The sequence below is a fragment of the Eretmochelys imbricata genome, chromosome 10 (assembly GCF_965152235.1).
Source record: "Eretmochelys imbricata isolate rEreImb1 chromosome 10, rEreImb1.hap1, whole genome shotgun sequence".
Classification (NCBI taxonomy): Eukaryota; Metazoa; Chordata; order Testudines; family Cheloniidae; genus Eretmochelys; species Eretmochelys imbricata.
Genome location: NC_135581.1, coordinates 15,594,839 through 15,622,469, shown reverse-complemented (window position 1 = coordinate 15,622,469; position 27,631 = coordinate 15,594,839). Strand labels below are relative to the sequence as shown.

The 27,631-nt window shown below is 39.2% G+C and overlaps 1 protein-coding gene across 2 annotated transcripts in view; it reads left to right on the top strand.

Moving 5' to 3' along the window:
* The window catches only part of LMTK2 (lemur tyrosine kinase 2), an 89,669-nt gene that overhangs the window by 44,502 nt on the left and 17,536 nt on the right, over window positions 1–27,631 (top strand). For both annotated transcript variants that reach the window (XM_077828079.1, XM_077828078.1), the window contains exons 6-8: window positions 2,287–2,374; window positions 13,552–13,685; window positions 26,327–26,411. In XM_077828079.1, the coding sequence (XP_077684205.1) occupies window positions 2,287–2,374; window positions 13,552–13,685; window positions 26,327–26,411 (307 nt within the window). The remainder of the gene's footprint in view (window positions 1–2,286; window positions 2,375–13,551; window positions 13,686–26,326; window positions 26,412–27,631) is intronic.

Genomic DNA, 27,631 nt, shown 5'->3' with positions numbered 1-27,631 from the left:
TCATTGATGTACCGTAACCACTTGAAAAAGACAGCAGCCAAAGTTAACACTCAGAACATCTTGCTCAGGAAACTGGCCAGCTCAACCTGGGATGCTTGCACCCAGGTACTTAAAACATCAGCCCTTGCCCTCTGCTACTTGAGCAGAGTATTGTGCTCCTGTTTGGTGTCACTTGTCTCACATGAGGCTGGTCGATGTAGGTCTTAATTAAGCTATGTGTATTGTTACCGGGACTTTAAGTGCAACTCCATTGCCGTGGTTGCCAATACTTAAAACATAGCACCGCACCATATTCGCCATGAGGGGGCCTCCATCATGCTCCTGGTCAAGATCTGTGAGAACAGCTACTTGCCTCTGTATTCAGACCTCTTCAACCACCCACCAGTTCACCTGTCTTATAGACATCCTTTATGGTCACTTCTGCCTCCACAGGATGTGACAGTGGAATGTGCTTAGTGTAACGAGTGGTTAGCGACCACAGTCGTTAATCACTCTCTCATCACCGATGCAACCATCTGCCTGTCAGCTTTTGACTTGCCAAGGTACCTGTGGTCGTTCCTGAACTGGTTTTAAACCGAGCAGGGCAATGGTGCTGCCAGCATTTTCAAAGGGGGTTTCTCTAATGACCCATGATGCGGATGTGATCAACTTCAGACTCTGTTGCACATCCTTGAAAACTGCCCACTGACTTACTTTGACAGTGGACTATTGGCTCTTCACTGGCTGATGATGATGCAGTCAAATGGTTGGGCATGCTGCACATGTGCTGAGAGTCAGAACAGAGCTGGGAGCACTCATGGCAGACTCACCATATACTGTCTTCTATAAAGAAAAGATCTCTTTACAACCCCACCCTAGATTCATTCCTAAAGTAGTTTCTGAGTGGCATATGAATCAGGTAATTCACTTAGCAGTATTTTTTCCAAAAACCACCACTACAAAGAGAGATGGCTGCATTCTCTAGATGTCCAAAGGCCTTTGGTCTTTTATCTGCAAAGAACAAAGGATGTTAGACACCTAAACTAGTTGTTTACATAACGGAGGGATCAAAGGGTCAAGCTAAATTAACCCAGGGACTTTCAAACTAGATCTCAGGTTGTATTACCCTTTGTTACAACTAGCTCATAGTCCCCCTCCAGAGGAGGTGAGGGCTCATTCCATTAGAGGGAAAACTACTCTGGCTGAATTGCTGAGAGACATACTCCTCCTAAAGATGTGTAGGAGAGCTACTTGGAGCAGTTTGCATACCTTCATGAGATATTACGCTCTGGTCCAGTCATCCACTGCAAATACAGCTCTGAGGACAGCAGTATTACCGTCAACTATCGAATCTGCGTCCTCGCACTCAAACCATTTGACTGTCTTGTTAATTTCCCATGTGTGTATTCCACATAGGGACTGTCACTCAAAGAAGAAATTGAGGTTACTTACCTGTAACTGGAGGTTCTTCAAGATGTGTGATCCCTATCTGCATTCCACTACCCCCACTCCCATCCCTGCAGATTATTTTGAACTGCAGTAAGAATGGGAAACAGGAGAGGCATTGACATGTACCACCTTTATACCCTTGATTCTGAGCACAAGGGGATCTACAATGTAGGTGTAGTCCAGCTGACAGTGCTTGCAAAAAAAATTCCTGGCTCAGGCACATGGTGTATTCCACAAGAGTACACCATGTGTATACATATCCCACTTGTGGAATACAGACAGGAACCACGTAAGTGAATTCCATTTGTTTGGTCTCCTGGTTTGAGTCCAAGGATACTCAAGAGAATTGGCTGGAAACTAAAGGCTGAATCTTCATGTGCTTTTCAGGGAGTGGGCAAAAGTGGCTGTCATATTTCCACTGCCAGTTCTGGGGGCAAAGGGGTCCCTGAATAAGTGGCTGCTTTAAACTACAATGGTTGTACAGGCCCACTGGGGGTACTGGAGCAAAGTATGCCCCAGCCATGCCCTGCATGCTCCTGACACATCCACCATGGGGGAGCGGGGAAACAGGATGTAGCAGCATTGTCTTTACACCACTTGAGGTTCCCCACTCCAGGAGAATTCTCAGCAATCTACTTAAGGCACCTTGAAGATTTCCTTGCACTGCTAGAGCATATCAAAGCGGATTTATTGAGTCTGAAGATCTGCCTCTTATACTGTTTCTGTGTGAATTTACATCTGACTTTCAAAAGCGGAAGCTGAGATGCATAGTGGATAGTACTATTCCATCATGTTAGAGCTATTAATGTGTACTGCTTTCTTTCTGACTTAAAATAATCTGTTTGTATTTTATTATAGCATTCTTCAGCATCCAAATATACTGCAGTGTATTGGGCAGTGTGTGGAAGCCATCCCATATCTTCTGGTGTTTGAGTTGTGTGACTTAGTAAGTAAACTTAATAGTGAAAATCGTAAATTTAGTAATAGTTAGAAAATATTGTTTTCTTTAGAGTATGTTTTAAGAGGTTTTTGTGAACCTAATTATTGAAACCACCTGTTCGAGGAATATTTCAGAAATGAAGAGTCAAATGAAGGTATTTTAAAAGGTAAATAACATTTATTTACTTTTTTCAGTTACTGACCACAAAAGCAATATTTGTTTATACTTAGCTCTCTAAGGTCAGGATTTGACTTCTAGTTTGTTGTGGGACTTTCCAAAGAAGAAAATTATTATACAGAAAGTAAGTTTTGCCACTTTGTTCTTCCTGGACAACAGAATTGTTAGTATATCGCATTTTGAAAAAAAAACAACCCCCTGCTAATTCTATGCATGAATGAGGCAGAGGTCCTGTGGGGGTGGAGGTAGGGAAGGAAAGGGCGAAGTACAGGATCATCTAACTGAAGACTGGTATCATAATGCATAAGCCCAAGGGAACCAAATAAAGGTTGCACAGGTAACCTTAATACATACATTTCCTAACTTTTGAGAATTTGAGTTTAGTGTTAACATTCTTTTAATGTCATTTATTAATGTAACTTCTTAAATTAAGAACTTTAAAATTTAAAAAAAATTAATTCAATAAGGTGGAAATCTGTTAACACTTCATATGGATTTTCGTCAGGGTTTGGGATCTTCAGATCCACAACACAGTTCTTAGGCTTCTAACTGATAGAATAGAAGGCTGTTATCTTTCTTGTGGATTTGCCACTAGAAGGACATGGTGATGAGATTCCCCAGTCGGTTTCACAGCAGTTTGTTAGCAAAAGAATGTTGAGACTCGGGAATAATAGGCTAATTTCAGGTTCTGTAGGGAAGGGTTCTCTTATGGTTAACAGACTCTTCTGTCCCTGCCCCTCAATCTCTCCCTGTCCATTTCTACTCCTATTTTTTCTGGTTTCTGCCCCTCTTGTTCCTGCACAGTCGGCTTTCCCCTCTGATCCTATCCTTCCTGCCCCCAACATTCTCTCTTCCCCCTTGCCCCTCTACGTTCAAATCAGGCAGCTTCCTCTTTCTCCATGCTGTGAGGGTGGCAGCAGGTGGAGCATTGAGAGCATAGGAAAGACAGTCTTCCCTGGTCTCAGTTCCAGTTTTTGCTGCTACAGTAGCCATTGGCAGTGGGAAGAGCAGTTGCAGAGAAGGTTCTGCTTAGTCCCGGTAACCCTGGGTTAGAACATGTTCGGTCTCTGTGGGTGTGGTGTGTGCACAGTCTGGTTGGATTGTAGCTGCTGTTAGGAAATGGAGCATACTCAGTGAAAAACAGAATCTTTGGAGACTCTAGCTGCATAACTCTAGCTAGCCTATGCTGAGCATGTGCAAACGGAGATTTCAGAGGCTTATAAACTGCCCAAAGGTAAGCATATTTTTTATTGGCACGTTCCTAATGCCGGTATGACCTCCTTGCGAAACTTCAGTTCCCTGTTCCAAAATATGGAAAGTTAGAGCTTCTCAGATGCTTTTTTTACTCAATTTTTTTTAATATGGGCAAAGCAACTTATTTTCCCCTAAATTTATTTTTGGAAACGTATGAACCATTTTACCATAAATTTCCCAGAAAAATTCAGCCTGAGGTAGATACGGGTTGAAATTTTCTGTGCCCAAATGACTAATTTGGCAAAGTTGCAAGCAACTGAAAACAACTGTGTAATGGACAAGGAGCTGCTATGTAATAATCTAAGAATACTGAGATGTAACAATTTTATGAACACTCTGTGACCTTGTCAGTGAAGTCAAGTTGTTGTATACTGGGTTCTAAGACTTTCCTGTGTGAATTCATTGATCTAGCTTAAGTGACTGGGGAAGAACAAACAGGAAGGCAACACAGTAGCTCCCTGTTTAAGCAACCTTGGACAAAACACTTCCGGGGTCGGGGCCAATTACAGAACTATGCTGTATTTCTAGGCCCCTGGCCAAAGTGACACAGCTGTTCTATCAGTATTCTGAATGAAGAGACCAAAGAACAGTAAACAGTTTAAAAAACCCTTCTGAGGAAATGGGAAGGTGGTGGTGGTAGAGGGGAGTCCGTTGTCAACAGCTGTTAGGGGGACAGGTTGATACAGAGAGACTCTGTAGAAGAGTCTAAGAGAGTTGGATTTTTTCCCCCAGCTTCCAGGGAATGGTAAGCCTTGCAGACAGGTGGACAGGGCAAACATAGGGGTTTAAAGGATTGTGGTTTCAAAGAATTCCTAAATTTCATTGCAAAATGTATGAAGGCAGAAATAGACTCAAGTGTGCATATATAATTTACATCAAAAGTAAATCTCCCAGAAGCAATAAAGTAGTGATTAGGCTTTGCTTGTAAAATTTTCATTGTTAATCAGTTTTACCAGTATAAAATTCTTTCCCTAAAAGCTCAGTGCACAAGTATGATTGTATTCACATTAATTGATGCAAGCAATTTCAAACAGAATAGCAGAGTGAACCTATGACTTTTCTCAGAGGAAATGCTAGTTAACTTCCAAAGATGACTACACTGTTTTAATCATTGGCTTTTTTGCTCAGAGTGTATTAGCTGGATTTAAATAAATTGAGGCACATGAATCCCTGATAGAATATCAGTCATCTTTTCTCTTTATAGAAAAATGATTTGAGTTTAGAAGAAAGTTGCGTTTTACATTGCTTATGTTAACACAAATAAACACATAATCAGCGCTTACTGCCATATTTCTGAGTAGTTAAATTATTTAACTTGACTTTAAAAATTACTCAATCTTAAAATGTACAAGTTGCCCTGCTTCACTTAGTACAGAAATATTCTTTTATACTCTCGTTTGGTTTGAGACTTAACAGTTAATGCCAGAATTTATCATGGTCCGGTAGAAGGTAATCCAGAGAAGGATTTTACTTATAGGGGATAAAATAAACTTTCAGCTTAATTGCAGCCAGTAAGCTTGACAGCCAAAAAAGTGGCTTTCATAAACCTGAATGCAGTTAAATTATCTCATTGACATGGAAAATAAACACGTGCTGGTTTCTGTTCCAAGCAAACTAAAAATTGTATCTAGAAGATAGAGTAATAAATGTATAATTAAAATATATAGTAAATTAAAATTAAACAAGGCTTGCCTGTATAATTTGAGTTTCTCAGACTGAATATCTAGACTACCTGGCGGAGTTCTGACCTCTAGGTTAGGGTTCTATGTATTGTGATTTTCTTCTTCTTTTAATTCACTGAGAATACTTATGTGCTAGATGCCAGACAGGCAAATAAGATGTGGTCCCTACACCAGAGATCTTACAGTTAATCAGACATCATAAGGGAAGAGGTAAGGATAATGAAAAACAAGATTTACTACTTCAAGAACATATGTGCAGTACTATTAAACTAATTTCTCAGTCTCATGCCTGTTTAGATGGTGAGGTGGGGGAAGAGGCTAGAGAGTGAGGATTAAAAGGCAGTAAGATTTGGAGTGAGGGTGGTGGAGTGGTGAGAATGGAGAGGGGAATATGGGATGGGTGAGGAAGGGCCTCAGGGATTGGAGTTCTGTGATTGTAGCAGTCCAAAGAAAACTCAAGTATAGATATCAGTTCTGATATCCAGAGTCTGCTATTCTAGAAGCTGCTTCTACTGCTGTGGCTGCAGTAGAAACTGCTGGTGGAATTTCTGGGCAATTTAGGCAGATACAGAAAAGGTGGCAGGCCCTGCACTAACCTTGTCCCCAGATGACTGCTGCTAGGTGTACATGGGTATTTGCAATGACTTGAACCTTGCATACTCTGCCATTCAAGTTTCCTCAGTTCCCATTGTGGTCCTGGCAAGGTTGGTGGCTAGAGTCATTGGTGCCTTGAGTGGCTTCATGTGGGTCTAGTGGGAGGCAATATATTATATATACTATAGCAATATCATCCACAGTAAAATCCTTCACTTTGTTACTAGTATTTGTGAAAATGTGTGAAATTCTAGTCAATAGAAAATAAATTTCCTGTGTTAACATCTGCATGAAGAGGAAACTGATTTCTAGCAATAAGATGCAAATCATGTTTGATGCAGGAACTGTTATGCTTTCAGAAATTACCTGAAGTGACTATACTTTCTGAGGGTGAGAATTAATCCATTGTTCATGGCACTTCTGGCAGTAACGTGTCTTTGTGATAGAGCTATTAAATTTATTTTACCTTACTCATTTTACAAAACTGAAAAGGAAGCAAATGAACACTCTGAAAACATGTAAATTTAAATGGGTGGCTGGGTAAAGAGATTAAATCCTAATTTTCACTTTGTAACATAAAGAATTATAGCCAACTTCTTTAAAATAGTTACTGTAGAAGAAGTATGTGCTTAATATACGTTACTTCATCTTAAATGATCCTGTAATAGTTTACATGATATTTTGGGTGCAGTCTTCTGATCTATAATTACTTAATGGTAAAATGGTTACTGTCTTAAGATGGTGCCAAGTTAGTATAGTAGCCAGCTTATTTACCTTAATATATTACCAGCCAGATGCAGCCAACTTTTTGTTAGCACAGCAAATCCTTTGATAGAATGACCTAAATTATGAGCAGAGAAAACTTTAGAATAAGTGGAGTTACAATTTGTATTGTGAGGTTGGCTTACCTGTCAAAATCTACTTCTGCAGAAACTCACTCTCTCGGAGCCTACCAGTTTCATGAGCAAATGAGGTCAGCAGCAGTCTACAGTTATTTGAAGTGCTCTGCATGTGCTTAGAACATTGTGTTGCCGGTGAAGTCTCAAATAGTTGGAGTCACAAAAAGAGCAGCCTTCCACTGACAGTCATTTTTAAAACTTCAGAAGCTAGGTTATTTGTTTTTACAGATATCTTAATCTTTCAGTGTATGAGATTCAGGACTCTCAATCGTGATTAAATTCTAATGCTTGTGTTTTTCCACAATTTAATAAACTTAACTTTCCTTAGGACTGTGAAAATCATCTTTCCCCCATGCCTTTTGATGCAGTCAAATGCTGAGCACCTCTTCGTTTTGTCACAAACTGTCAGCTGAGTACACTACCTGTTGAGAAGTAGCAGCAAAATGGCAGCATTCATTGAAATAAATTAACATGATTCACAGTGAGATCTAAGCTGACCAGGGACAACCTGAATTTTCAGAACTTTTTATTAGTAAATGCACAATGCTGTAGTGGCATAAAGGCTTTATAAGTATGTTTGGGATGGCTACATTACTTAGAGTGCTAAAGCCATGATTACGTAATGCGTGTCATCCCAAATGAATCCCAGGAAAGTCATTATACAGCCACATACAAGTTGTTTTTGTGTCCTCCTTTACTGATACTTTTTATATTGCTGCTTGGAAGGTAGATTGCCAGAGTGCTTGTCTAGATGGAGAGTCAGTACATGGCTGTAAATTTACAGTGCACTAGCATGTGGTGCCCGAACTGTCTGTGTGGACCCTGCTACTGCACATTAAAAGTTCACTAGTGCTTACTGATCTGCGATCAAAGCACACTAAGGAACTTCTAGAGCATGGCAGTAGAGTCCACATGGATGGTTAGTATGTGGCACACTAATGTACTGTAGATTACCCCCTAGCTTGCTGTGCACTGACTCTCCCTTTTGATAAGCCCTTAATTACTGTGTACAGTGACAAACTAAAATGCATTTTAAACTGACTTAAAATAGCTCATCTATAAAACATTGTTTTATGTAAAACATATATAGCTAAATTATTTACTAAATGAGAGCCCCATAGTCCATTTTTCTCCCTAAATTTTAAAAATGGGTATCAAACTCCTATTCAGTGCACTTGAGAGACAATATAGGACTTGAATCCAACTGGAGCAAACCGTAAATGAACAGTTGCTGTCATTCTGAATGATAGTTTCACAAAGAACATATTGACTGTTATTCTTGCAGCTTGCTGCCATCTAGAGCTAGCTAGGCAGTTCTGTTCAATGCTTTTTTAACATGTAATTTGAAACTGAATTGTATAAGTGAGGATGCTGTTTTCTTAGTGAACTAAATTTTAGTTTGTGTGTATGTGTTCACTGGCAAGGTAAACAGTGTATATATTGACATATGCATCCTATCTTTGGGATATAATCCACATATCAAATTAAGGTTTCAGAGTAGCAGCCGTGTTTAGTCTGTATTCACAAAAAGAAAAGGCGTACTTGTGGCACTTTAGACACTAACAAATTTATTTGAGCATAAGTTTTCGTGAGCTACAGCTTACTTCATCGGATGCTGTAGCTCACGAAAGCTTATGCTCAAATTTGTTAGTCTCTAAGGTGCCACAAGTACTCCTTTTCTTTATATCAAATTAAAACAATTGTCTAATCATACATTTAACTGTTCTAAAAGACTAATTCTATAGCATGATGAAAATACCAAATATTTCAAACTTTATGAAATTAGCAATTGAAAACAGGGCAGAAGAAGAGATTATAATGAAGGACCCAATGTACCCATAATAGAAAAGCTACAGATTGCTTTAACTGTAAGTAGTTATACTGATTTAAAACAAAGGATTTATACTAAACTTATTGTAAAAGCAAATGTGGATAGAATAGCAACTTGTACTGTAGACATAATTTTGATGTCCAGATTATTTAAAGTAATGTGTTTTAAACAGGGATGGCAGCTGCTTATTTTTTTACTTATTTAGTAAGTTCTCCATTGCCACATCATTTGTCATGCAGTATTAGATGAAAATAACATGTTAGTAATCTCTTTCATAACCTGTATGTTCATGAGACCATGCATGAATGCCTAGGAAGGAGTACTGTACAAAGGGATCTGGGGGTCATAGTGGATCACAAGCTAAATATGAGTGAACAGTATAACACTGTTGCAAAAAAAACAAACATTCTGGGATGTATTAGCCAGAGTATTGTAAGCAAGACACGAGAAGTAATTCTTCTGCTGTACTCTGTGCTGGTTAGGCCTGTACTGGAGTATTGTGTTCAGTTCTGGGCGCAGCATTTCAGGCAAGATGTGGACAAATTGGAGGAAGTTCAGAGAAGAGCAACAAAAATGATTAAAGGTCTAGAAAACCTGACCTATGAGAGATGATTGAAAAAATTTGAGTTTGTTTAGTCTGGGGAAGAGAAGACTGAGAGGGGACATAACAGTTTTCAAGTACATAAAAGGTTGTTACAAGGAGGAGGGAGAAAAATTGTTCTCGTTAACCTCTGAAGATAGGACAAGAAGCAATGGGCTTAAACTGCAGCAAGGAAGGTGGTTTAGGTTGGACATTAGGAAAAACTTTCTAACTCTCAGGGTGGGTTAAGCATGGAACAAATTGCCAAGGGAGGTTGTGGAATCTCCATCTTTGGGAGATTTTTTAAGAGCAGGTTAGTCAAACACGTGTTAGGGATAGTCTAGATAATACTTAGCCCTGCCATGAGTGCTGCGGACTAGACTAGATGACCTCTTGAGGTCCTACGATTTTATGTGCTACTTTCCTTAACTTGTGCATTCATATAACATATAACCAGTTAAGATCTTTGAGTAAACTAATTCTAGTGACCTTTCAGCAGAAGTATGAATATAAGTCTATGCTGCATTCCTGGCTGTGTTCCAAATGAGTCATTATGTAGGAGTATCTTACCTTCTGCAGGACTGGAGCAGTGTGCACACCCAGCATTGTTCTAGGATATGCCTATAAAAGACTATCGTAACATAGTTATGTCAGCATATCTTTGTTGGCATAGCCCCATATTGTAGATGCAGTCTACACTGACAGAAGGGGTTTTTTCTGTCAGTGTATGAATACCACTTCCCTGGAAATTAACTGTTGATGGATGCCCAATGAAGCGAGCTGTAGCTCACGAAAGCTTATGCTCAAATAAATTGGTTAGTCTCTAAGGTGCCACAAGTACTCCTTTTCTTTTTTGAATACAGACTAACACGGCTGCTACTCTGAAACCTTTTAATACCAAGTCATTAGTGTTTGCCCAAACCCGTATGAATCACTAAAATGTTTTGAGTTGATAAGGTATTGTTTGGCTTGGTATTGTTTTTTATGTACCTTTGTATTATCACTTGCCTGTTGACAATGTTAGCTGATGCTGAGACCTTTGCTTTGCTTTGCATAAATCTCTAATCAAGAGTTTATAGAGATCATTTGCACTGACTTTCATTTTTTGGAAACAAACCAGGTTGATATATATGAAGTTTAGAGGACTGCAAGTACCAGTGTTTTGAAAGATGAAACTTGATCAGGCACAGTCTTTAAAGATCAGCAGCTGAGAAGGGCTTAGTTTTGTTTACTGTGTCTTTTCCTGGAAGATACGTTTGTGATTAGTCCTAAAATGATAAATACCAGATAAGTATTTGGATTTAATAACAATTGTAGTGCAGCTTAGTGTTGAAGTTGCAACTTCATATCTTTATAAACAAGACAAATGTATTTTTGTGCTAGAAATGAAACTTCAAATGGTCACCTTAAAATGTAGGTGATATTGGCTCAGTGGATTATAGAACTGTGGTTGGGTTAGTATTATATACTGCTATGAAGGACAGTTTCCCTTTTACACCAGCTCTTCATCCAGTCTGCATTCCCCCTTCCCAGCAGGCTCCTTGCCCACCCTTCCATGTCCCATCCCATCTCCCTTCCTCTGCAGCTCCTAGTCTGTCTTAGGAGGCTCCTTGTCTCAGTATACTCCCTGGTCTATTTTTTTGTTCTCTCTGTATTGAAATCAGGCTGGTTTGTCCTCCTTGCTGACTGGGGTCCAGCCGGGGAGAGTCATTGAGAGCAAAAGAGAAGCAGTGCCCATCCCAGAGTGGCCGTTATAGGGAAAGACCCCTGCTTGGTTCTAGAGTCCTGCAACCCAACCCAAATTGGATTGCAAGTGTTGGGTCCAGGTTGGGTCAGGTGAGAAAACAACTGGACCCAATCTGGTCGGTGTGATGGTGGCTGCATGTCCTGCTGGCTGCTGACATCTTGCTATGTTGTGTGCACTGCAGAGTGAGTGTGCCGAGGAGTCTCAGCACCTCTTTCTCTGCAGTACACGCAGCGCAGCAGGGGATGGTGGATGGGAGGAACAGGGCATGCAGCTGCCACTGGGACAACCGCATGGGCAGGAGGTGACAGTAGCGCTGACTTAGGTTCATGGGGAAGAATTGAGTCATGTGGGCTTGGGTCTGGGCTGGGCTTAAAAATTAGTCCCCAGCAGAGCTCTAGTTTGCTCCTGTAGCATGCTCAGTCATTATGTAATAGTGCATGTGCAGTCTGGTCAATGCTAGAAGCTGAGAGAGGCTCCAGTATGCTCAGCGTAAATGGAATCTTATAGAAGTATAGGGCTGGAAGGGACCTGGAGAGGTCATCTAGTCCACACACCTCCATGTTAAGGCAAGACTGAGTATACTTAAGACCGTCTGTGGCAGGAGTTTGTCTAATCTCTTTTTAAATTCTTGGTAACCTATGACAATACTTAACTTTGCATATAGTTAAAAATTTTTTCCTAATATCTTCCCTAAATCTCCCTTGCTGCAATTTAAGCCATTTACTTCTTGTCCTACCTTGAGTGAACATAGAGAACAATCCTTAACAATCCTTAATCCGGATCACAGTCCTTAACACATCTGATGACTATTATCTGGTTCTCCCTGCAGTCCTCTTTTTTTCCAAGATAAAACCTACTCAGTTTTTTAACCTTTCCTCATAGATCATGTTTTCTATAGTTTGCTGTTGTGCCTTATATATTGTCACTTTGAGAATCTGCCGGCTCTCCTGAACTCCTTTTTCCCTCAGATTTTGTTCCCATGGAACCCTACCTAACAGTCCTCGGAATTTGTTAGTTTGGTTTTTTGAAGTGCTTTGGAGATTTTAGCTGCTAAAATCAAAGAAGTCTCTACTTATCACATGTGAATTGCAATTTTTCAAAGGCTTGTATCTTGACCAAATTTTTAGGCACTTTTTCACATGGGTGGTAGTCACATACCTGACACACAAGCTACTGCCAAATTTCAAGTCACTGCTCCAAAGCATATGGTACAGAGCTGTTTTTAAAAAAGGTCCCCAGAATTTAAGATGGACAAACATACTTCTACCTTAGCCTCCTTCTTGGAAACACATGAACCATTTTGGCTGAAATTATTTGGAAAACTTCAGCGTGAGGCAGACACCTGGGCATCTAAAATTTCAGCTCAAGTGGTTAGTCTGGCAAAGTTATAAATAACTGCAACGGGATCTTGTAATGGGAAGAATTAGGCAGGCTTAGTAGGTGGTGCTGCCAGCCCCACCTGAAATGAATTACTCTGTGCTTTTTACCTGTTTGTTGAATTGAATCTTATTGTGGTATACCAAAGACTCTATAGCACTGCAAAGCCTGGTGCTGATAACTCTCTAAATACAAACGTAAGAGCTATAGTGGCATTTTGGAGAGATTTAGACTTTCACCTTTATTACTGGATACAATTACTGTATTCTTGCTTCTGGACACTTTTGATAAACTGGTTAATTTTGTTTGAATGTTTAGGAACACACATTAATTATTGTAAACTCTTTTCTCAATTGCAAAATGACTCTATTTCTAGCAGAGTTTATGGCAAGGACTCTACCATTTTTATGATTTCCTTTGTTACATTTGATCCAAACTCATAAATCAAACCAGATGGAGCCCTCCAATGGACACATTCACCTGTGTATCATTTATTCACCATATCACTTAAGTTCCATCCACATGCTGCCCTCCTGTGATGCCTGAGTTCTCACTAGGAATGTGGCAAATAAGGCATGCAATTGACATTGAAAGAACTGGCCAATTGGGGACCGCTTGTCTTTCCCCATTTCCAAGGTCAGCTCTGCTGGTTTGCAGAATATTGTCTTTAGATGGCTTCACACCAATCTCTTTGTGGTAGCACAAGGCCATCAAGCCATATTTTTCATTTTAAGTATTATTGCTGTTCATTGTATACATATGAAAAAGTGATCTAGAGTGTTAACTACTGAATGACTTGAAATGAAATACCCTTAAAAGAAAAGTACCATATGCCTTAGATGCCTTCTGTAAGAATACCTGTAGAGACTTGAAACTTGATGAGGAGACTCTTTATTAAGAACAAACTTATGTTTAAATACAAATAATAACCTTGTTCACTGATGAGGACCAAGTAATATGTCTTGTTGCTTCTTCATTAAGTATCTGGGTGCAAGCAGTGTACTAGACAGTTGATAAGAATTTCCATCTATTTTTTTTACAGGGTGACCTAAAAACCTATCTCTGCAATGAGCAGGAGCATATTAATGGAGATTCACAAATAATGCTGCTACAGAGAATGGCGTGTGAGATTGCTGCTGGACTTGCCATAATGCATAAACATAATTTTGTGCATAGGTATGCTTTCCAAATAAATAAGAACGTTTGTTTTGTTATGCTGCACTCTAAAACTCATGCGGACTTTTCTTTGTGTCATGATTGAAATAAAAGCAATATATATCAAAGTAAGAAATTTTAAGATATGATTCTGAATCAGTTAGATGATATTTTTCTTCATTAAGAAGGGTTATTTGTATTCATGGAGTTGGTAACTAAATTATAGTATTTAAATCCTATACCTGGAGCGGGACGATGTGGCTCCTCCCCCCGTCCACCTCTGCCACATGTGTCACAAGTGGCGGAGGAGCCGGAGCCGAGCAGAGCCCGGGATCGGGGCAGGACCTGTGGCCAGTAAGGGCACCACCGCCCTGGGCGGTGTAGAGCTGGGTGGGCACCCCTGGTCCACCCCCCTCCCCGCAGCTGACCCGCCCCCCAGCCGCTCTGTCGGTTACTGTCCCCTCTGTGGTGGTGGGGCCGGGTCTGAGATCGGGCTGGGGGCCCACGGGCAGGATGTACAGCCCCAACTCACTCCAAACGTTAAAGCTATAGCATTACGGATTCTTTTAACATTACCAGTATCAGTGGCTTCTGGTGAGCGCAGTTTCTCAAAACTGAAATTACTAAAAAATTATTTGAGGTCCACCATGTCTCAAAATCGTTTCGGGACTCGCATTAATTTCAATTTAAAGTACCATTGCAAAAAATATAGATTTCACTGAATTATTAAAAGACTATGCAAGTATAAAAACCAGAAAAATTCAGTTCATATAATTTTTTTTAATTTATGAGAAACTGGGCGCATTGGAAGACACTAACGTTTTTCATTACAGTGTATAGTTGAACCCAAATTGTTTGTAATTGTGATTTTGTTAAAATGAGTACACTAGTAGGAAATTGTTTTATTTCACTAACTACAAATTCTCTGTTTTCATTTTTTTAAATTTTAAACAGTCAGCCCCCCTCCTCAAAATATTGCAAAGTGCAAACGTGTAAAAGCCCCGCTTCCCCCCCCAAAAGTGGGGAGGGCGGCCAAAAAATGTTTTGCTTGGGGTGGCAAAAAACCTAGAGCCGGCCCTGAACGCAAGCAGCCAGCAAAGGGGTGAAGTAGACATCTCTGCTACCATGTGGAAGAGCTAGTTGTGCTCAAAAGAATTGAGTTTGAGTTTGGTTGAGCTCGGGTGCATTGCTGTGTTGTATGAAGGAAATATGAGCATAATGGTTGTGTTCTCAGATGATCTGTGTGTCCACTTTAAGGGTCAACAACTGCTTACGTTGACTGTCCTGAGAAAGAATTTCAGAATCATTTTGTCTTAATGAATTCCCCCAAGACTTAGCATCTATATAAATAGTGTTGTCAATGAAGCTTATTAAATCTCATGATTCGAGACACTGCATACTGTCAAATTTTTGTCAAACTTTCTTACTGAAATCTTAACCCTAAAAATGACAGTTTATATAGTACAGTAGAAAATATATATGTCCCAAAACAGCATGGCCCAACTAGAGAATAAATGGAAGTAACTGCAAGGTAACTGCTTTCATATCATTTCAAAAATTGCTATCACTTTTTAAAAATCTCCAATTAAGTGCAAGACTTAGCTATAAAGCTGTATACTTTGTTATGAAAGCTCTTATAACTTGGAGCTTTAACTTGAACGCAACCATTAATCAGTTTCATTACTAAAATGGAGTAAACTGGTTAAGATTGCATTATAAGGAGAAAGGTTTGCATTAGATCCAATTATTTTTGCCATTTTTTGTTTGTGGGGTGAGGAGCTGAGGTTAATTGGTTTTGAGCCAAATTCAGCTTCAGTTTAAGCACGTGCAATTCCGCTTAATTTATAACAGACTTCTATAACATTTTCTTCGAATTACATTTTTACTTAGTTACCAGAGTTGAATAGCTAGAGTTTCAAAAGATTATATGAAGTAATCTGAAAGTGATCTATTCTGATTTTTTTTAATCTTGGAAAAAGGAATACAGAATTTTTCCTTTCCTTGCTGGCTGAACTGCACCTGGTGCAGGGAATAGTGTTTGAAAGTGGAACAGTGGAGATGTCAAACTGAAAAAACCCTCATCCATGTTTGATGATACTAAATGCAAGGGAACATCTTAAGAAACTAGATTAACTGAGGAGAGACTTGCTCCTGTGTGTGTTGTTCGTACATTCTGAAATAGCAAATGTGGCAGTCTTTGAGTCCTGTCTACGATTCTGTAGCTGTAGTTCTAACATAACATGCCATTCCCGACCTTCATTGGCCAGAAGCCTGGGACTTTCTGTTCCTTAAATTGAAGATTTCCCATGCAACATGTTGCTTAAATGCCACTGGACCAATTCAACCCTGAATTTGAAGTGCTTCCATTGGTGTATTTGCAGTATTATAAATAGCATATGTAGCTCAAACATGCATCTTAAAATAAAGACAAACCGGGAGAATAGAAACCACTTTTTCTCTCGGTGAGTAAAGTAAACCTAAATGTAAAGATGGCTGTGAATGTAAATCTGTTACTCTGTTTATCTGATCTTTTCTACATGCTGAGAAAAGTAGGGGTTATTGAATTACACAACTCAAATAAATGGGCGGGTGTCACAACTGTTACAGGAATAGGATGAATATGCATTTTAAGTTAGGGGTCATTTGATATTTGATTTTTCCCCCCTAGTCTGTACCTGTGTGTCAGAATTAGTGAGGCATAGATAATTTGTAAGTTCATTCATACTACCAACGATATTACATAGTTGCATGCCAACTGCTGACTTGGTTTATGGAAGTACACAGTCTGTAAAATGTCAGGTTTGTCTTAAGTACTTTCCCATTCCTATCTTATGACCTACAGGAAGTCTGTCAGTTTTATATTATACATTGTATCTGGCATGTGTGTCTCTGTTTTTGCTTACATTGAAATACATTGTCTAATGAAACATTTGAAATAATGGGATTTCTTTTCATTTTAACCCTTTTTGTTTCTATTGCTCTTTGATCTCCTCGGGTTAGAGGTCATCTTTTTTACTTTAAGTGTTAAACTCATTGTGAGTGCGCCTGGAAATAATAATAAAATACTTAAAGTAAATAATAGATGACAATTTTTAAAATAATTTAAACTTTGTATTTAACTTACAGGCCCATACTGATTATCTTTATTTAAACTGCTTCGTGTACACATGTTCATTAGTTTTACCAATACAGAATGTTACTCTTATCACCCAGGCAGATATATCAATTTATGAACAGACTTTTTTTCCCAGCTATCTGTATATCTAACATCTCTTGGCTTCAGAACAGAGCACTAGATACCAAATCTACTTGAAAGTGTTAACTATGGTGTAATCTTTTGCCAATGGAAAGAAAACTGTAAACAAGCTGGTTGTCTGAAAGGCAGCCCTGTGTTAGCTATTGCTTTGATGTGAAGATATGGAATGGGAATTACCTTGCTGTTGACGTTTTTGGATATGAGGAGACTATTAAACTGGTTGAACAGGAATTACTGAGGGCCAACTGGAGTGACTTCAGGAGGGAGACTAAGGAAGGGAATATTAAATATGAAAGGGGGTGTGGTTTAATTTGTGCTCAGTGTCTCCTCCTTTTACTACTTGGAATTTTGAGCATATAAAAATACATCTAATTCATTTTTGTTAACATTTGTAGAGAACCTCTTTATTAATGGCAGTAGGTCTGTGGATAAGACTATGACAAGACGTTTGGTTTAGGTGGAGTGATGTAACATTTGAATTGGTGCTCTTGAAGATAGGCTAATAGTTCGGGCAGAGTTCAGGCATGTGCTGGGCAAGTTCCCCACAAAGCTTAACCAGTACATCTCAGTCCTGACCTGAAATTCCCTTGCTATTCCTGTCCTGTGTTCTTTTTAATTAGACTGCCAATGTGCAAAATATGTGGTGATTCTATGTGTAAATGTTCACTAAAGACAGAACTGAAATCACCAAATTTATTTTTGTTTGTGATCTAAGAAAGTACTATGCCTTGTTCTCCAGAGGTGGCATATGTCTTGAGGATGCCTTTTCCACATACATGAGTATGTTATGTTTCTGGGTGTTTGAGAGAGCAAAAGACCCTAAAAGTACCAAAACAAAATCCTTGCTCCTCTTTCCCAAAAAAAGATGTGGCATGCTTCTTGAGCTCTAACCACAGACTGTGATTACTAAGTGTTAAAAACAGAACACAAGGCATCCATTTCTCAGATAAGGTAATCAGGTGCCAAAGGCATGTATATATTTGGATACTTTAACAGAGTTTTGGGTCCAGTCTCTTCAGCATCCCAAGTAGTGCTTAAACTGTGGATTTTCATGACTGGGATGGGGGGAGAGCACACAATGATTTTTAGTATTTGCATGTTAATAATACTTTATTTTAGTTTGGTAGTAGCAGTGGTAGATCCACAAAGTATAATGCTCCCAAAACCTTTCCGGGAGGTGTTACTGATCCTCAGCTTGAGCTGACTCACAGTATTCTTTGCTTGCAAGAACTTAAAAAAATTAAGGGCCACGATTGCTTCAGTTTAGAGGATATGGGGAAATAACTTGGCACCAGAATATTTTGAAGATGTGTAATATGCAGCAAAATACCAGATTTTTTTGGTTGGTTCCAAGACTGGAATACTTCTAATAATAGGAATTTCCATTTATTCTGATGTTTGCTCCCAGGGTTTGCAGTGTAGTCCTGGTAGTTGTGAGAAGAATATGCATATGTTCATGGATTTTGTTTGGATAACTTTGGTCAAGGTTATCGCAGTTGCTTCAAGGTCATAAGAACCTTGACCAATTTGATTCTTCACTATTAAGTGAAGAAAAACACTATGTTTAGTGCTCTCCCAATTTCTTACCATCTTCTGGATCCAGTTCAGTAACCAGCTGGGATAGTAATAGAAACATAGGAAAAGATGACTAGGATCAGAGGTAGTGACAATGCACTGCCTGTCATAAGTAGTGTAAGGCTTAGGTCAGGATGTATCCTGTGAAGGCCTAGTAACTTAGGTTAAACCAAACACCTGCCCTGTATTTAATAAATAGCATCCTGTCCTAGTAGGACTAATGTAGAAACTAAGTGGAAGGTGGGCATTGTGCTTAGACTTCTTGTCTGAACAAGCAAAGACAGAAATCAAGAACTTAAATGATGTTAAGCTGGCCATCACCACCATCTCTTATCTATTCAAATCTCCACCTTGCACAATCTCAACAAGACAGCCAGTTGACTGAGACAAATGATCCTCCCAGATGAATGGAAATTCAGCTGATAGGTCTTTTAACAGATTTGCATCATCTGGAGATCTGTCACTTGACCTGTTCTTAACCTAGGTACAAGATGGTCCAGAGTGTGTTTTTTTTTTTTTTTTGCATTAGTTACTGCAAGCCATTGATGTTAACAGTAGTTTATCTAGCAAGGTATTTAGTCTAAGATATTTTTCCTTTTCCCAGCTGCACTTATTCTGTTGGTTCCCAAAAAGATCCATAATATCAGTGGGAGTCTCGTTTTCAGACTGTAGCCCTAGTTATGAAGTATTCTTGCAACATAACTGCATGTCTCAGTGCAAAAGAAAGACCTTAGTCCAACTTTCCTAGTTTTCTTACATAATCTTTCTGGTGGGAAAAATTATGATGACCATTTCAAAGGTATGATGTATGAAGTAGGGCCAGGAATAAAATGGTGGTATTCCAAATTATTTATTGAATGAAATACTCTGTTGCCACTCCAAGACTTCCTACTAGCTCTGGATAAAGGACTAGCTGTTGAAGATTTTTCTATAGTGATCAGTAGCAATGCTAATAGGACTAATTTTCTCTGGGTTGCCTTTTGCCATTGGAGCTGTAGTGGCTGGACTGCTGTGTGGAGATGAAATATGCTCATTGGGATTCTGGAGCTTTTAATATATGATGCATGGCCTCAAGATGCTTGCAAAATACTCAAACCAATTTTATAATAAAGCAAACGCTATAAAACGCAGTGAGAGGAGAATGTCAGAAGCTAATCAGACTGTATTTAACAGAGTTTGGTTCTTCCAGCTGGGTTCCTTCACTTCTAAATACTTCCTCTGTTGCAGCTTCTGTCAGACTGAGGCTGTGTCTAACTATATGCTAGAAGTGTTGTTTCCCCAGCTTGTTTTCACATACTCACTCTAGTGCTCGTCAAGCTAGCACAAGTATAAATAGCCTGGGTGGTGGCAGCAGAGTCACAGCTGAATCATGACACACAAACATATTTGAAAGTGGTAGGTATGTACTTGACATGGCTCAGCCAGGCTTCTGCTGCCGCTTCCTGTGCTACTGGGACTATGCTACTATTTATACTTGAGTTAGCTGGCTGAGAGCTAGCACAAGTTTGTGTACACAAGTACACCCCTAGCTCATGGTATAGAGGTAGCCTGAGAGTCCTCTGGTAACAGTTCCATATCTTGGAAGTGTTTCCCACCATGCACCAGTTTTAAAGGGGTGTACTCTTTCTCAGATAGTGCAAAAATACTAAAAAAGGAGAAAATATAAGAGTAGAATTATGTTGGCAAGTGCCTTGATAGGCAAAGACAATAGAGAATTAGAATTTTGGGTTACTGCAGTCGGAGAAAACCTTACAGGGATATTGCCCAATGCCACAATCCTTATACTGCAACAATGCAACTAGTTAGCTTGAGACAGATAATATGATGCATTATATTATAAAGACTTGGAAATGTAGGGCTGGAAGGGAGCTCAAGACCTCATATATCCCATCCCCCCTGCACTGTGGCTAACCTGTTCTTAAAGACGCCCATGGGCAGGGATTCCACAGTCTCCCTTGGCAACCTATTGCAGTATTTAACTAAGATATTAGGGAAAACTTCCTAATTATAAGCAAACTTAAATCTCCCTTTTTGCAGTTTGAGCAGATCATTTCTTGTCCTACCTTCAGTAACCGTGGAAAACAATTATTCACGATCCTTAACATATTTAAAGACTGTTGTCAGATGCCTCCTCAGTCTTCTTTCCTCAAGACTAAGCATGCCTCGTTTAACTTTTCTGCATAGGTCAGGTTTTCTAAACCTTGTATCGTTTTTGTTGCTCTCTTCTGCACCCTCTAATTTGTGCGTATCTTTCCTGAAGTGTGGTGCCCAGAATTGAACACACTACTCCAGCTGAGTAAAGGGAATAATTATGTCCCATGTCTTACATATGACACTCGGGTTAAAACACCCCAGAATATTAGTTTTTTTTCACAACTGCATCTTCTTAGCTCATATTCAATTTATGATCCACTATAACCCCCAGATTCTTTTCAGCAATGCTACTGCCTAGTTAGTTATTCCCCATTTTGTATTTTATGCATTTGATCTTTGCCTTCCTAAGTGTAGTACTTTGCACGTGTCTTTACTGAATTTCATCTTATTGATTTCAGACTAATTTTCCAATTTGTCATGGTGTTTTGAATTCTAATTCTGCTCTCCAAAGAGTTTGTGACTTTTCCCAGCTTAGTGTCATCCACAAATATTATCCATTATGTAAGTCATTAATGAAAACATTGAATAATGACAGACCCCTGCGGGACCCCACTAGAAATGTCTTCCCAGTTTGACAGTGAACTGTTAACTGTTCAATATGGTCTTTCAACCACTGGTACACCCACCTTGTAGACCATCACCAACCAATTTCATCTAGACCATATTTCACTAGTTTGCTTATAAGAATCTCCTGCAGGACTGACAAAAGTCTTACTAAAATCAAGATATATCACCTCACAGCTTCCACTCTCCATTAACCCAGTAACCCTGTCAAAGAAGGAAATAGGTTGGTTTGGCATGATTTATTCTTTACAAATCCATGCTGGCTATTCCTTATAACCCTATTATACCCTATGTGCATACAAATTGATTGTTTAATGGTATGTTCCAGTATCTTTCCAGGTATCAAAATTAGGCTGACTGGACTCTAATTCCTTCAGTCCTCCTTGTTCCCCTTTTTAAAGATAGGTACTATGTTTGCCTTTCTCCAGTATGCTGGGACCTTCACCTATCCTCCATGAGTTCTTGCTAGCAGTTCTGAGATTGCTTCCGCTAGTGCATTCACTATCCTAGGATGACTTTCATCATGCCCTGCTGACTTGAATACATATAACTTATCTATACTTAACCTGTTCTTTCTCAGTTCTAGCTTGTGTTCATTGCTGCTTGTTGTTACTAGTGTGTTGAGTATCTGTTCGGAAGATTGAAGCAAAGGCATGCATCTCATCCCAATTTGATGGTGATGTGTCTTAGATGCTTCAGCAATGGGGGCAACTGACTTGACCCACTGTATGAAGTTGCAGGAGAATTACATATGACTTCTGGGCTCAGTATTTCTGTCCTTGGAACTGGGAGTACCATATCACTGCTACAGTTCCTCCAGCAGGTTAGGGATAGTATTGATGAGCTCCAAAATGCATCCCTTCCCTAAGCCAAGGAAAGTAGTGGATAAGAAAGGTTTTGTTTTAGAGCAGGGGATGGAATATAAAAACTTGAGTCCTCAACTGAGGATGAGTAGGTGATGGCTGTTACATCCTCTAAGATTCCATGACAAGTAGAAAGCTTTTATTTTAATCTGAATCTAACAGTTTTGAATAATGATTTATAATAGTACCACCAGTCTTAACTGACAATATGAGTGATGGTGCTGTAATGCAAGAAACAATGGTTTTGCAATTATTAAATGAACAATATATTTTTTTTTTCAAAATGTAGCTAAGTTTGGTAGATAACTGCCTGTGGACCTGGAAGACTGTCATTGCAAATGTTTATTTCTGGCAACACTATCCTGATGCTGTCAGAGTATGTGGTAAAGCTCCAGCATCAGTGATTTTGTTGTTAGTGGTAAATTCAAGCAGCTAGAATTGTATTGTATTCATATTCTCTTCCAGGTTTTTTTTTCCAGCTATAGTTGCCTGAAATTAGGTGGGAATTTCTTGTCTTATGGGTGTAAATATAAATGCTTAAAATGCATTGCCAAGTTGTCTGTCAAGTGATGACATTTGCAAAAGATATTGTCAAAGAGGAACAAGTTCCCCCAGCTTAAAGGTGAAAAATGAAGTTCTAATATTTTTATGTGGAGTCTTTTTCTATAACCACTACTGACTTACTATCATTAGCTGGAGCAGCTATAGCTACCTTACTGATCGTGTGTACCTGTGACGAATTTATAATGGAAACTGGATATGAGTAGTGTTGGTGTTTCTCTAAGCTTTTGGGTTTGTTTCTTGTGAGACAACTTCTGTGCATCTCCTACATTTTTCCTCTTTGCTTTGATAAATTGCCTTTTTATGGATATTTAAATTCAGTTTATAGTGTATTTATATTAACAGGAATTCAAGTGCAACTTAATCATTATGCAGAACATGGATTAGTTCCTTATTATTTGTATAACAAATTTGTGCTATTGAAAACCATTTCAAATGCTTAAATCTAGTATCTAAAACCTAAATTACTTGTATCTTCCGTTTTGACAGGAACTGTTAACCATGGCAGAAATGAAATGCTAGGTGTGTCAAGTAAGAGGGTTCTTTTAGATAGGGTAGAAGAACTGAGAACTCATATGATGCACAGCTTCTTGTCAGTGGCATAAAATGATTGAACATACATTATCACAACCAGCTTTGTGAGCATTTTTTTAAGAGCATGCATAATTACAGTGGACCACAAGGGGGTAGTAATTTGCTGCATTTTGAACTTTGTTTATAATGCTCAATAAAGTTCATTACTTTTTTATTGTCTGGCTGTACTGAAAGGAGGACAGGAGACATTTGATATGGTTTTTAATCGGGCCGTAACTTTACTATTAGATTTCTGGGACTATCCGGCGGATAAAAGTGTGCAGCGTGGATAACACCATGTTCATTCAATAACTTCCCCGAGGGGGAGGGTTCTACCAGACGCCCTCCACCCCACTTCTTTTTCCATCCAGGTGCCCCAGCCAATTCATTGCTGGGACCTTACCATCCACTCCCTTCACAGAAGGGTTAAGGTGGGCTATAAGAAAAGGGAGTTGGCTCCCTGCTGTACCAATCATAGGTGCCCCAACCGCCCCTTCTCCTCAGTTCCAATCCTTTAATCAACACCACCTCTTAAAGTCCTGTCAAAGTTCCTTCCCCACTCTGAACTTTAGGATACAGATGTGGGGACCTGCATGAAAGACCCCCTAAGCTTATTTTTATAGGCTTAGGTTAAAAACTTCCCCAAGGTACAAACTTTGCCTTGTCCTTGAACCGTATGCTACCACCACGAAGCGTCTTAAACAAAGAACAGGGAAAGAGCCCACTTGGAGATGTCTTCCCCCAAAATATCCCCCCAAGCCCTACACCCCCTTTCCTGGAGAAGGCTTGATAAAAATCCTCACCAATTTGTACAGGTGAACACAGACCCAAATCCTTGGATCTTAAGAACAATGAAAAATCAATCAGGTTCTTAAAAGAAGAATTTTAATTAAAGAAAAGGTAAAAGAATCAACTCTGTAAAATCAGGATGGTAAATACCTTACAGGGTAATTAGATTCAAAACATAGAGAATCCCTCTAGGCAAAACCTTAAGTTACAAAAAGACACAAAAACAGGAATATACATTCCATTCAGCACAGATTATTTTACCAGCCATTAAACAAAAGGAAATCTAATGCATTTCTAGCTAGATTACTTACTAACTAACCATTGTAAGGCTGCATTCCTCATCTGTTCCCGGCAAAAGCATCACACAGACAGACAGACCCTTTGTTGCCCTCTCCACCTCCTCCAGCTTTGAAAGTATCTTGTCTCCTCATTGGTCATTTTGGTCAGGTGCCAGCAAGGTAATCTTAGCTCCTTAACCCTTTACAGGTGAAAGGGTTCTGCCTCTGCCCAGGAGGGATTTTATAGCACTGTATATAGAAAGGTGGTTACCCTTCCCTTTATTTTTATGACAAGTCCTTTATCAAGCCATTTCTCCAGTCACTGTACACCTTCCCTATGGAGTACCTGCACTGAACATCTGTCCCACTTATATAATGAGTTGTGACATATCGCCTAACTCCTTTCATGCCACATGTCAACAAAGCCCTTCCCAAACGTGCTGTGGGGAGGGTGAAAAAACCCCAAATCCACCTAGGCCAGTCTAGTGGTAAGGGGAAAATTCCTTCCCAGCCCCTCTAAAAAGAGGCAGCTACTGCAATGCCCACAGCAAGTCTAGACCAAACCTGGTACTTCAGCACCTAAAGGGGATGGAGCATGGGTGCTGCCTTAGCCTGCTCCATGTAAAAGGGGGCTTCACTGCATGGGCTGCCCCTTTTAAACTCTTCTGCCCATCCAGATTCCAGGGGATGTCCGTGTCGCCCCTTTTGCAGCAGTTAGACTCTCTTCCCCTACCCCAGCCTTAAAGCACTGCTCCTTTCATTCCGCCAGCCAAATTCCCTGCCCTCTCCCACCCCTCCACCCCGCTTAAAGGTGCAGTGCCGTCATTTTCAGCACAGCATGGTAGAAAGTTATCATACTATTAGATTATGGTAGATTATTTAACCACACTGATTATTCATTATTGGAAATCCTGGCATTTATTTTTAGTTTGGCACAGTGTGCTGTCACTTTCTAATATTCTGAGATTTAAATGGTATTGTGTTTTGTCTCTAGATTTGTCACACTCAAATTGTTCAGATAATTCTGATACCTAAAATATGTTGTGAAGGGCTTTCGTTTAACAGCATGCTCGGAAATGACTATCTTTGTGTGATAATAAACATGACCCACATCTATGATTGAATAGATTTTTTTTTCAACCAGTAGCAGTGGGAACCTTCAAAGTAGCCATGTGGTTGGTAGATTTTACTTTTTTTGTAGGGGGGGCAGGGGTTAAAATAGCTTTAAAATTTCTTGATGGCAAACAAACATTGATGGCAAAATATTCATCTTTTTAAATTACAGAAACAAGAAAATAAGTTCACCTCAGGATTGCTCAGACTTCTAATACCTTAACTTCATGCACAGGGCATGATGACAAATTCAGGTTGTGGCAGCACAATTCAACCACAACCTCCCCTGTGTACATAGTGGGCTAGTGTCTGGTCAGTGACAGATTATAGAATGCGCTGATTGAGAGTATCCCCTCTGCAGCCTCCTCCACTGGGAGCAGTCCTTAGCAGGCACTAGCATTACTTTCACTGGGGGATATCATCATCTGCCTTTCCTTTGGTGAATGCTCTGGGAGGTATAGTGAGGTGGGCTGGCATAAGGGTCATTTTTAGCTCCATGTACCATAGAAGTATATCTGGTCAATAAATTTATTAATACTTACTCTTTATATAGAGAGATGGATAGCTTCTTAGTACATCAGTTGTTAAACTTACACCTCTAGAAAAATGACTGACAGAACCATAAATGATCTCCACTGTTCCAGTGCAACATAATGTAATCTTTTGTTGGCTTGTGTGGCTTCTGAAATGCATTGAAAATGTAAACAAGAACAGTCCTGAAAAAGGGCATATAAATATACTTAATTACTTTTTGTGATTGCATTTTCTATAGATTTTTGTGCATTTAACATCATAATTGGTCTTTAAGCTCTGGTGTAGTCTGATGCTAAATTTAATTTCATTACATTCTCCAAATTATTGATTTTTCTCTCGAATGTGTATTGAATATCCTTTTGTCTTGTTTTTTTTGTCATTACTGTACTCTTTGTTTTCCAGTGATTTAGCCTTAAGGAATTGCTTTCTTACATCTGATTTAAATGTAAAAGTAGGAGATTATGGAATAGGATTCAGTAGATACAAGGTAAGTCAATCTATCTGTTTTCTTTGTCTAAATCAATTTTAAAGAGATTCAGAGCAACTTAAAATTAAAATGTATCAAATATATTTGGACGAAACACATTAAGATTACAAACCAGTATTTTATGGGATGACTGCTTTTATGGAGCTATGATTTTGATCAGTTACTTTACAAATTAGATCGTTGGCTTTCATATAAGTAAAGGATGTATAAAACGTAACTGAATATTAATACAATAACATCGCTTATTGGAGAACTGACGAGTGGATCAAGAGTTCTTAACATGACTAAACTGTGATTGTGAAATGCACAGGGAGATGAGGCTACAAAACCAAAAAACCTAGTAACAATGGGGGATTTCAGCTAACCCCATATTGACAGGGTACGTATCACCACAGGACAGGATGCAGAGATAAAATTTCTAGACACCGTTAATGACTGCTTCTTAGAGCAGTTAGTCTTGGAACCCACAAGGAGAGAGACAATTCTTAATTTAGTCCTAAGTGGAGCACAGGATCTGGTACAAAGGTAAATATAGGTGAACCACTTGGTAATAATGAGCATAATGTAATCAAATGTAACATCATAGAAGGGGGGGAAAGATCAAAGAAACATTTAACTTCAAGGGGAACTACACACAAATGAGGACGCTAGTTAAATATAACTAAAAGGAGCAATCATGAGTGAAATGCCTGCAAACTGCATGAAAACTATTTAAAACACCATAATAGAGACTCAGACTAAATGTATAGCCCAATTAAAAAGAAAAAAAAAACAGTAAGAGGACCAAAAAAAAAGCCCCCATGGCTAAAATGCATCGTAAAACAGGTGGTTAGAGGCAAAAACACATCCTTTAAAAATTTGGAGGTCTGGTAAATGTGTAGATAGGCAGGCCAAAAAAGAATGTGAAAAGCAACCAGCAAAAGACACATGAACTAACAGCAAAAAAATTTAAGTACATAAGAAGCAGGAAGACTGCCAAACAATCAGTGGGGGTTGCTTGGTGACTTAGATACTAAGGAGCACTCAGGAAAGACATGGCAATTGCAGAAAAGCTAAATGAATTCTTTGCATTGGTCTTCACTGCAGAGGAAGTTTCCTATCCCTAAACCATTCTTTTTAGGTGAGAAATCTGAGGAACTGTCCCAGATTGAGGTGTCAGTAGAGGAGGCTTTGGAAAAAAGTGATAAATTAAACAGCAATAAGTCACCAGGGCCAAATGG